Here is an 11,913-nt window from a genome sequence, read left to right as displayed (position 1 = left end):
ACTCAGGAACTTGTGGGGCTCATTGACAGTGCTTTAAACTAGACTCGACCGGGGAGGAGGATAATATCAGGCTCGCCATTGACAAGCTGTGGGATGACATGCCACGGTTAGAGGGATATGGTGCTAGCGAGGGCCCTCAGCTTGCTGCTCCAAGGTGTGCTTGGAACAATGCAGCACATTTGAAGGTTTATACAGATGAGCCAGGGGCTCCTGAGGTAACAGGAAAACATCAGTGAATTACCTCAAAGGTATTAATGGGGAGTTCCTCTAAGAAAGTGACACAGGTGACAGACCAGCTGAAGTGCCTCTACACCAATGTGTCCAGTGTGGGCAACAAACAGAAGGAGCTAGAAGCCAGCATGCTGCTGGACAGCTACAACTTGGCTGCCATTACTGAAACTTGGTGGGACAAATCCCATGACTGGAGTGCAGCTATCAATGGCCACAGGCTGTTCAGAAGGGACAGGCAAGGAAAGAAGGCCAGAGGTGTTGCCCTATAAATCAAGAAATGGATAGAGTGTGAAGAACTGTCCCTAAAGGATAGCCACACACAGATCAAAAGCTTATGGGTAAGCATTAGAAACCAAGACCAGAAAGGAACCTTATGGTTGGTGTTTACTACAGGCTACCCAAGCAATAGCAAGCTATTGATGACACTTTCTTACTCCATCTACAGGAGGCTCCATGCTTGCAAGCTCTCACCCTGCTGAGGGACTTCAACCACCTTGTTATCTGCTGGAAAAGTAACAGAGAGAGCTATAGGCAATCCAGGAGACTCCCGGAACACATGGAGAATAACTTTCTAAGCCAGGTAAATAGACAGCCCTACCAGAGGGGATGCGATACTGGACCTGTTGGTCATCAGTGCAAATGAGCTAAGCAGTGACATCAGGATTGGAGGCAGCCTGTGCTGCAGTGATCACACACCGGTGCAGTTCACAGTCCTGAGGAATATGGGTCAGGTGAGGAATAAAGTCAGGACTCTGAATTTTAGGATAACAAAATTCCAGCTTCTCAAGGAGTTAGTCAATAGGATTCCCAAGGAAATGGCCCTCTGGGACAACGAAACAGAACAGAGCTGTCAGATCTTTAAGGATCCTTTCCAAAGGGCACAAGAGCTCATGATTCCCAGGTGTAAGAGATCAGGCAAGGAAGGGAAGCGACCAGCCTGCTCGAGTAGAGAATCCGCTGCTCAAACTAAGAGGCAAACTACATGAGGGAAGGGATGCCATCCAGAGGGACCCGGACAAGCTTGAGAGGTGGGCCTGTGTGAACCCCAGGAAGTTCAGCAAGGCCAAGTGCAAGGTCCTGCATGTGGGTTGGGGCAATCCTTGGTATAACAGAATTATAGAATGGTGTGGGTTGGAAGGGACCTTAATATCATCTAGTTCCGAACCCTGGCCATGGGCAGGGACACCTCCCACTAGACCTCATTGCTCAAGGCCCCAGCCAACCTGGTCTCGAACACACCCAGTGATGGAGCATCCACAGCTTCCCTGGATAATCTGTTCCAATGTCGCATTACCCTCATAGAGAAGAGCCTCTTCCTTACATCTAATCTAAGTCTACCTTCTTCCAGTTTGAAGCCATTACCCCATGTCCTGTCACTATAATCCCTTAGAAAAAGTCCCTTCCCAGTTTTATTGTAGGGTCCCTTCAGATACTGCAAGGACACAATAAGATCTCCCTGGAGCTTCTCTTCTCATGGCTGAACAGCCCCAACTCTCAGCCTGTCCTTGAAGGAGGTGTTCCAGCCCTCTGATCATCTTCATGGTTCTCCTCTGGACCCACTCCAACAGGTCCACGTCCTTCTTGTGTTGGAGGCTCCAGAGCTGGATGCAGTACTCCAGGTGGGATCTGACCAGAGTGGAGTAGAGGGTAAGAATCACCTCCCTCAGCCTGCTGGCCATGCTGCTTGTGATGCAGCTCAGGATACAATCTACCTTCTCCACTGGGAGCACACATTGCTGGCTCCCGTTGAGCTTTTCATCCACCAGCACCCCAAGTCTCTCCCCTCAGGACTGTTCTCAATTTATACTCCACCCAGCCTGTATTTGTGCTTGGGGTTGCCTCAACCCAGATGCAGGCCCATGCAGCTGGCTTGCTAAACTTCAGGAGGCTGGCCAACTCTCAAGTTTGTCCAGGTCACTCTGGATGGCATCTGTTCCCTCCTGCATGTCAACCACACCACACAGCTTCATGTTGTCCACAAGCTTTCTGAAGGTGCATTCAATCTCACTGACACCAACAAAGATCCACGAGACCCCACCTGGTGTACTGTGCCCAGGTCTGCAGTTCTCAGCACAAGACAGATGTGGACCTGTTGGAGCAGGTCCAGAGGATGGCCACAAAAATTATCAGAGGGTGGAACACCTCTGCTAGAACAGAGGGATGAGAGAGTTGGGGTTGTTCAGCCTGGAGGAGGGAAGGCTCCAGGAAGATCTTACTGAGGTCTTTCAGTACTTAAAGGGGGCCTATAAGAAAGATGGGGATAATCTTGTCAGCAGGGTGTGTTGTGACAGGACAAGGGGTAATCGTTTTAAATGAAAAGAGGGTAGGTTTAGACTAGATAAAAGGAGTATACTTTTTACAATGAGGGTGGGGAAACAGGGGCACAGCTTGCCCAGAGAAGTGGTAGATGCCCTATCGCTGGAAACGTTCCAAGTCAGGTTTGGATGGGGCTCTGAGCAACCTGCTCTAGTTGAAGACGTCCCTGCTCACTGTGGGGTGGCTGGAGTATATCTTTAAAGGTCCTTTTCAACCCAAACCGTTCTATGACTCTGTGATAATTCCAAATAATCAGTTAGGAATGCTCTGTACCCAGGAAGTAGAAATACCATTCAAGATTCTGATTAACTTCTCCTTCCTCATTTTCGTATTTGTCTTTTTTTTTTTTTTTTTTTTTTTTTCTTCTATGTACTGATTCTCCAGTTATCATCCTAAAAAAAGATGTTCACTTAGCACAGATAATGCTATTTTGATTTCTTTTAATCAGAGCTTCAGAATCAGAGTAAGTATTCCCAGCAAATAATTAATCAAGTTGTATTAACAAAATGAAGACTGGCAAATGAAATATTACATAATATAGTTCAAGATATATTTCCAGAACATCTTAGGTGAAATAAGAATGCCATACCTTGTCATCCAGTTGCTTGTACAGTTTGGCAATTTCTTCCTCACACTTTCTTCTCTCGGCATCAGTGAAGTTGCCCGTTACTCCAATTGTGGTAGCTGGTTTATCATTAATAACAGTAATGTCCTTGTCCACTGCAAAAGCTTCTAGGTTGGCCTTCTCCTTGTCAAACTGTTCATCAACTGGAACAGTCTCCCCTTAAAGAAAAGAACATACATAGTTTTAGTACAGTTAGCCATGAATTATCTTCCACAAAGCCTTGAGAAGGATTAAATATTCCCTACTAACAGTACTGCTCCATGGTTAATAAACATTCAAGTTCATATGATTACACGGTAAAAATACAACCACTAGATCATCCAAACTACCTCCTGCTTACCACAAAACATTATATTTCACCCAGTTACTCTGCTACGAGCTCCAAACCTCACATCAAACAGTATCTCCTAGAAAGGCACCTAACTTGCCCTGGACAGAAAATCCTTTATTTTCCCTGGACAGTTTATTTTGCTAGGTAGCCATATTTACTTTTAAATTGCTTTGCCTATAAAAGGATAAAATTAAATATTTAAAAACATGTTCACTAAGTCTTTTCTGATAAGAACACTCTACTAACTTCAGAAAGAAAAAATACCACACACTAATCAAAGCACTTCTCTGGTAAACTAAACTAAATTCCTTAGCATCTTATTACAAAATGTTTTATGCAGTCCTTGGAAGGTATGGGCTCTTTCCAACACTCCAGTATCTTGTGTCAATATTCTGGAAGAACTACATTTAACATTTCAGGTGTGGCCTCATACCATCTCTGTAAAAGATTTTTTTTAAAGTATTTAAAAAAAAAAAAAAAACAAAACAAACGAACACAACACAAAAAAAACACAGCCCACATTATACTAAGCTTATTCAAGTGAACTCATAAGACTGCAAAACCATCTTCTGTAGCTGCCAAAGTCCAGAATAGATCTCCAAGTATGACCTATGTTCCTTCCTTCTCAAATGTAAAGCTTCATATGTAACTTGCATTTTGTCAGACACTTCAATCAATAAGTTGATTTTTCAGGAATAAAGAACGGGCACACTCTCTACTGTCAACAGTTTTGGGGTTTGGGCAGGTTTATGCTTATTAACATGTTTGAGTTTTAAACAAGGACAAGATCTTGTGATATTGATTTGAATTAGAAAAACCTAACCAGAGGAAATATTTAACTTGGTTTCTGCATTTACAATTAACATAACTTTTTCTTCCCCAAAATAAAATTTTGAGGATGGATGTTGCTAGCTGTGCTAGTAAGTCATGTGTTGAAGAACACAGAACCAGTATGCTTTCAGACATTTTTGCCATTATTATATGATTACAAGAAGCTGTTCAGTTGCAAGACAGTGAAAAACACATGGTTCCAAAGTCAACTTCATACTATAGTTTCAATATTCTTATTACTGTCTTGCATAGTGCTCATAGTTATTTTTGGTATTCTTAAGACTGTTTGTTGTCTTGCCTGAAGTTTGCAGAACAAAAATAAAATTGCTTCTCACCATTCCGCCATCTGTTGAGTTCATTTTCCAGCCACTGTATGGTGTTACGCAGAGTCTTGTTCTTCTCTTTTTCCTTCTCATACTTTTTCTTCCACTGCTCTGCAGTGAGCTCCACATTGACACAGACTGTGTTCTTGATGGTCTTTGCTCTACACAGAAAAAGTAAAAAGCTCTGAAATTTTTTTTTAAGAAAGGAATTAAGGGCTATTAAATAAAATTTCTACATGTCACTGGTGAAAGTGTAAGCATTCCCACCTCTTCCAAAAGTTTATTTTTACTCCCTGTCAACTCAGTACACTTTCCATTGGTTTGATACAACTGTTAATGAACAGAGGCACACAGTGAACTTTCGGCAGGCTGAATAATCTCAAGCTGGCCGAGTTGGAAAAGTTTGGCTGCACCTGAAAGAATCAGAGTCAGGACAGCAGTGCACAGCTTTGAATGATGGGTAACATTCACCACATCTAGCAAAAATTTCTCCATGAAGAATATAGTACTTTCAGGGTGCAAAACTTCTAACTTATTTAGGAAACAGCTCATTTCAACCTAAAAATCCAGTTACTAGAGGTCCATTAACCAAAAAGGTATACAAGCTATGAAGTTCAGATATGACTGTCTACAATCAGTCAGGCAAAGTTCATCCAAAGACATTAGCTTTGAAGATGAAACTACAGGCACTAATGATGTATCTTCATTGAGTTAACATACAGTTTTTACTTTAATGCCATACCTCATTTACCTCAGTAATTTTTCTGTACAGTCTCCTACTCCTCCCTCAAAGTTCAAAAAAAAAGAGCTTCATGGCAGCTGTAAATTCCACCCCCTATTATGACCTCTAGAAGAAACCATTTACTACCAACAGACACATGACTTCCTACTAAGTTCTGTGATATGTATGTAGCCTTCAGTTACTACAGCCGAGCATTTCAGCATAAATGTAACAGCCCCAGGAGGCTGCATTAATATACCAGACCAACTACAGTGGCTGAGGTGGAAGCATACTCTTAACTCCTGAAGAAGTCAAAAGCATGAGGTAATGAAACTACAGAGCTACAGCTAGAAGACACTTCCTGATAGCTCATTCAAGAAATACTAAGAGGAAAGGAAAAGACCTCCTAGATTCTAGAAGAACACCAAAACCTCTCCACTTCTGCAGAACACAGTTATTACTCCACTCCCACTAACTACCCATATTCTGTAATTATTTTAAGATTTTCTCAAGTTCACCTCATCTGCTTTCCATAATAAAAAATTCCTCTCAAAAGATCAGTGGATAATTATCTTGTGGAATTGAGGTGGAAGAGATACACTAACATAGAAGACAAAGTGAACTAGGTAAAATGCTGACAGCATTCATAATGCATTCTGGTAAATGAAGTGATTAAATCTGGTGGTCAGGAACTGGAGTATTACGATGAAGCGTTAATAACAGAGTGGTAAAGAAGAGATACCTAACAAAACACTAAACATTAAATGGGTACTTATAAACTCAATTACAAATGACACAGGAATTTAGAAGTATTAACGCAAATGTTAACGGAATGTTTGATACAGGAAACAGACTGGAAGATGCAATTCAACAAGCTACCAAACGGTGGCAGAGGACAAGCTCCACCTTCAACTCAACAGGGGAGCACTCCTTCCTCTTAAAAAAAAAAGCAATAGTATTAATAACTCTCCAAGACTATACATTAAACCACATTTTGATCCAAACTATATGCTGTCCTCCCTGAAACAACACAGTCCTCAGTGCCCAGCTGAAGGATATTTGCACAACAGGAGAGTAGGTCACAACACTTACGTATGCACTGAACAATTACAGAAAGTAGGTAAACAATGAATTAGGTTCAGGAATCTTAACAGAGTAACTTCCTTATTTCTCATTCTGCATTTACTTCTAAGCATAGTTAGAGCAGAATATGAAATCATTTACCTTTGGCCAAAGAGAAGAGTAGATTTCGTTTCCGACTCATTGTACGATGACGGAGAGCAGCAAATAACAATAGTGGTTCTGCAGTTACCCCCAAGTGAATCTTGGAGGATTCTGGTCATTTTGCTATCACGGTATGGAACATAAGTCTACCAAGAAAATGGGTAAAAGAAACAGTCTTTTTTTTTCAGACATTATTTAATTTGTTGAAATAAGAGCTATGCTTTTGCTAGTTACAACTCCATTAGAAAGACATTAAATTCTACTTTAATTTATAAATCATAGCACTGAACACACATGGGGAGACAAAATTGTACTTCTATGTTTGGGACCTTTTAGAGCCCAAGAAAACTTTCAGTGTGATGTTTAGGTCCCTTAATATTAAATGTAACTTTATTAATCATCCGTGTCAACACCGTGCAAGAGTAACAGCCCTCTGCAATGCACTGATGTGTTTATTAGTTTAAAAGTCTCCATGCATATCACCGGGATCAGGAAAGAATTTCTGCAAAATATCACGTTCAGAGATGCAAGTCTTTAATCTGAAGTATAAAAATACAGAACACTTACACTGCTTTCAGCCAAAGCTGAGATGACATTTCCAAGAGCAGACAAAGACTTGTTGATGTTCTTGGCCTCATCCAGCACAGCACCTTCTGCTCCAGTTTTACTGACCTATACAATATTTCAGTTAATTACTAAATGCATCTTCACAAAAACCCTTCTGTATTTAAGACTTGAGTAATTTTACCACTGTTAAGTCAGCCTGCTTGACTTTGAGGTACTCAAACTATCTGAATTAGAATATGCAAAATCGCCCTTACTCTTTCTTCTTTCCCTGATTCATCATCAATTTTTCATTCAAAACTCAGTGTTTTAAGATGTTTATCTTGAAACTGAAGTGAATATTTTGCCTGCAAATTGTTTTTTTTTTTTTCACAGAAGATAAATGTATAGTTAAAAACTGCTGTCAAATAAATTACTTCAAAAGTTGCTTGAATACCTTAAAATAAAAGGAAGTGTTACACTTTGTTCAGAAATCATCCTTAAAAAAAAAAAAAAAAAAAAACAAGACCAAAACCCAACAAAAAACCCCAAGCAACAAAAGAAAAACACCACCAAAAAACCCTCAACCAATGCCCCTCTGCCTACCTTAGCGTCACTAACCCCAAACAAAAACAACCTAACCAAACCACACACTTTCTGGAAAATATACCAAGGAATCTTTATTAGCAAGAATTTTGGAGAACAGGTTTTAGAGGCTGAATTTGACCTACATGAGTACTCTAGGAACTTAAGCAGATATCAGCAGAAATGCAGGAGAAAATCTACCCTGACACCATACTATTTACTTTAGCTCTTCTGCCTGAAGTGCGGAATTTGATTTAGAGTTCTATAACCCTCCCTTTACTATTTTTCTCACCAAGCTTCCATCATGACTAAAATTAAGCAATTCAATTTGCCTGTGTTTAAACCAACCAAGAAAAGGCATGAGGAAACTTCATGTATTTCAAAAAGACTGAGAAAAGTACAAAAGCAATGTTTGAAACAAATAGTGAAAGAAACAAAACTACAGAGAAAGGAGACCTGCCACCCAGCCCTTTTCTTTAACTTCGTTCTCACTTCAATGCTTCCACTTTAATTCTCATTAAAAGAAAAAATGAAACCATTACTAAGAAACATTTCAGAATAGACACAGGATTAGAGACAACAATATAGCTATAGAACAGTGGCATGAAGACAGACAAGAGCAAGCAGAAAAGACTGAAAAAAAGCTGGAGACAAAAATGGGGATAAACCCAGAAGCAAAGATGACAAGTATATCAAAAAAAGTACATCAAAAATCCAGCTGTTAACTGGCTAATTACAGTCTATAAGAAGCGCTACAGAAGAAGCAAAGTGGTACATATTTCCTTCCCTGCTATAAGCTACACACACAGGAAAGCAAGGTGTCGTTTTAAACATTAATTGAAATTTCAAATAAAGACACTTCATACCATTACGTAACAAAATTCAGATATTCCACATTTATAAAACTTTTTACTCCAGTACCTGGCTAGGCAACACACCCATAGAGCTTTTCTGCTCTCACAGATACTGAGAATGAACTGTAGCCTATTTCCCCACCCTATTCTGTATTTACAAACCCTCATTGCAGAAATGCAGACCAGCTAAAGAGGGAGTGTCTAAGAGCCAACCCTGACTAGGATTCAGAAAACATATTTCAAAGTCAAAATTAAAATGCTTCAGAGCTGACGACTGAACAATCAGTATTAACGTGAAATATTTGACTGCAAAAAATAACTAGCTTTTCAGAGCAGAAAAAAGAAATTTAGAATTACCTTTTCACTACCTGCCAAGTCCACAAGGTAAAGTTTTCCACTTAGTTTCTGTTCTGTTTGAGTATTCTCTTGTTTTACATTAATAAGAAAAATACTATGACTTCGGGAGCTGTGTTCATTCATATCTATAATCCAAAATATATAAGTTGTCAAAAATATTTTTACAACCAAACTAACTTAACAAAACAGTATCTTTCCACAGTGAAGTGACAGAGCTAAAGCTAATGACACTGTATAGAGTAATCTATTAATGACAATAAAACCAGAGGCAGTAAAATCAATAGTATCGGCTACTGGAGTATGGAAGACCCAGTTTCCCCTGGGCCTCTATCAATGCCACAGAAGCTCACTGGTAAGATGTGTCAGCCTTTCAACTATGGATTCCACACTTCATCAGAACAGAAAGCACATTTACATTCTGATACCAGAACATACTTTGTTTTTTTGGTAGACTTTCAATGGTAGATAAAAATCAACATTTTACCCTTATGTGAATATTTTAACTAGATGGCCTAATCTTGCAGCCCTTTCATTTCAATACCTACTGCCCCCTCTGCTGTGAAACATGTAAACAAGACTTACCAAATTTAAAAAAATAATTTGAATACATCAACAAAATTTGAGCTGACTGCAATCTGAATGAGAACGTCTGCCTCCTTCCTTTGAACCTTAAGCTCTTCACAGGCCTAAAAGGACTAGCTTATTGATACCACAGATGCAGGTGAACATAGAATAATATCCTCCTATCCAAATTTTCCACTGTATCTCTGCCACTTTGTCTGGTCCCCACTTCAATCTTACTACCTAGGAGCAATACAGTGGAAGTGCAGTACTGAGTCATTCCTTAAAAGGAACATCATACATTTTGATTTTTGATCCTTAACAAAAGGAGTTTGTTTTTTTTTTTCTTAATGACTGTATATTCTCCCTTTTCCTGAATAAAAACCTCAACAGAGGAGAATTGCAAAATGCATTCTCAAACTGTCTCAAGAGATTTCTGATGGTCACTTCAGTTGATAAAAACTGAAATATTTTGCATGTGACTTATTTTTCCTTGTCTTTATTGTTTTATTTTTATTAACCTCTGTCAATTCCCAATCCTCCTCCTTGTGGGAATTCAGAGACCCATGACATGGCTCCTTGCATCTCAGTTGAACACCACAGGACAAAAAGCTCAGGACATTGGGATACTGCTTAAATGTGCAGCACATCTGAATACATATATATATCTATATATATCTATATCTATCTATCATGATCATCTTTTCCTAGAATATGCAACAGAATGGCCACTGTAGATGAGCCATGGTGCCTTACTTACAGATTCATAGGTTAACTGAAACAAATTCCACAATCTGGGATTTTTGTGCTGTTCCTAATGCAGAACTATACCTCTTTCTACAATGACTCAGAGATCCTACTCTCTCCTTTTAATTCAAGTAACATCTAGCAAGCAATAAATTGAAATACTTGTTTCTGAAAGACATGCTGAAACTGCTTACGCTAGACTCTTTCAAAAATCTCAATTGTTCAGCTCATTGTTTTTGCCTTCCCTACTTTTTAAGGCATAGCTGAAGCAAATCAATAGACAAAAGATAATACCTACTTGTAACTGCCACATGTCGGTTTGATTTTCCTTCATCTATAGTATCCATAACTTCTTCTGGACTACAAACAAAACGCTCTGTGCAACCCTGTAAAAGAAAAAAGGGGGGGAGAGGTGCGCCAAAAACACACATCATCAACAGTCCAGAAGTAAATGGTGTACAGTAGAGAAATGCAAGGTGAAAACACATCAGATTGACGCTCACCTTCACATAGGGAACTCTATTTTTGTCCTCATGAACAGAAAGATTGGTCTTTGAAACTGGAAGAGAAAAAGATCTAAAGCTAAGGTATGCACCATTTATTTGGCAAATGAATGAGCTGTGTAGAATACTGTGTCCCAGTCATAGATGTTATTTCTCAGCAACACAATAAAAAGTTTAATTTACATGAAACAACCACTACTACAGCTTTAGTAATGTTATATAGATTAGCTCCATGCCTTTCCATTTTGATGTATCCATATCATGTATAGGTTATTAGAAAACTGCATTCCTAGATTAGTATCATGATAAGGTTTGGGGGTCTTTTATATCTCTCCAGAACAATTTCTTTTCAATGTTAAATATAAATAAAAATGCTTACCGTCCAAAAGGTCCCTTATTTTATCCAAGTATATTTCAAAATACGATACCTAGAAGTGGGAAGGGGAATAAAGATAGAGCATCAGAAAGCAAACATACTTTGCTTTTTGACCAGATTTTGCAACAATGAAAAAGTTTACCTTAATATGAAACTCAAGATTTTCATCCATGGAGTAAATATAATTAAAAATATCTTGCACTATTCTTGGAATAATACCCATTCCATCCGGGTCATGAAGCTTCCCCTTATTAGAAAAAGATAACGAAAAAATGAAACCGTCACACTGAACCAAACATCAGAAACAGTGTCCAAAATGCAACACAGTTAACAGGCTAGCTTTAAAATGACGACAGGTATTATGCACTTATTTTATCTATAAGGCATTGACTTTTCATTTAGCCCCAGTATTTGCCCAGAGTGAAAAGAACAGCCTCAAAAGTCTCCCAAACTACTAAAAGTGAAAAAGTACTATTACATTATTGTTGTTTTTCTCATCCTGCCACTGAAGGTTGAATAAAAACAATAATTGCCATTCTCACTCCTAAAAAAAAACATCTTGGCTATCAAAATATGTTGCAATGGAAAGGGGAAGAAAATAAAAATTGCAAGATGAAAACAAGCAGACCTCTAATTTCTAGAAAGATAAGACTGTTGTGATCAAGAGAGAGGACAGTGAAATTAAGAAGAAAATTTTAAGATTTCTTACTTCCATAGTGTGTGTCTTTCCAGATGATGTTTGCCCATAAGCAAATATTGTACCATTGTATCCCTCAAGTACATCT

General features: G+C 38.9%; 1 protein-coding gene across 1 annotated transcript in view; it reads right to left on the bottom strand.

Annotated features, from left to right (window-relative positions):
• KIF5B (kinesin family member 5B) overlaps nucleotides 1-11,913 on the bottom strand; it is a gene marked incomplete at its 5' end in the record, with an annotated part of 28,144 nt that overhangs the window by 14,443 nt on the left and 1,788 nt on the right. Inside the window, 10 exons of the mRNA XM_008935231.1 lie at nucleotides 3,137-3,330; nucleotides 4,670-4,818; nucleotides 6,603-6,748; nucleotides 7,170-7,274; nucleotides 8,942-9,066; nucleotides 10,548-10,635; nucleotides 10,753-10,808; nucleotides 11,132-11,180; nucleotides 11,271-11,375; nucleotides 11,838-11,911. Coding sequence (XP_008933479.1) covers nucleotides 3,137-3,330; nucleotides 4,670-4,818; nucleotides 6,603-6,748; nucleotides 7,170-7,274; nucleotides 8,942-9,066; nucleotides 10,548-10,635; nucleotides 10,753-10,808; nucleotides 11,132-11,180; nucleotides 11,271-11,375; nucleotides 11,838-11,911 — 1,091 coding nt within the window. The remainder of the gene's footprint in view (nucleotides 1-3,136; nucleotides 3,331-4,669; nucleotides 4,819-6,602; nucleotides 6,749-7,169; nucleotides 7,275-8,941; nucleotides 9,067-10,547; nucleotides 10,636-10,752; nucleotides 10,809-11,131; nucleotides 11,181-11,270; nucleotides 11,376-11,837; nucleotides 11,912-11,913) is intronic.

The sequence above is a fragment of the Merops nubicus genome, unplaced genomic scaffold (genome assembly GCF_000691845.1).
Source record: "Merops nubicus isolate BGI_N331 unplaced genomic scaffold, ASM69184v1 scaffold6012, whole genome shotgun sequence".
NCBI classification, from domain to species: Eukaryota; Metazoa; Chordata; class Aves; order Coraciiformes; family Meropidae; genus Merops; species Merops nubicus.
Note: the sequence above shows the minus strand (reverse complement) of the source record. Positions and strands in the feature narration are given on the sequence as shown.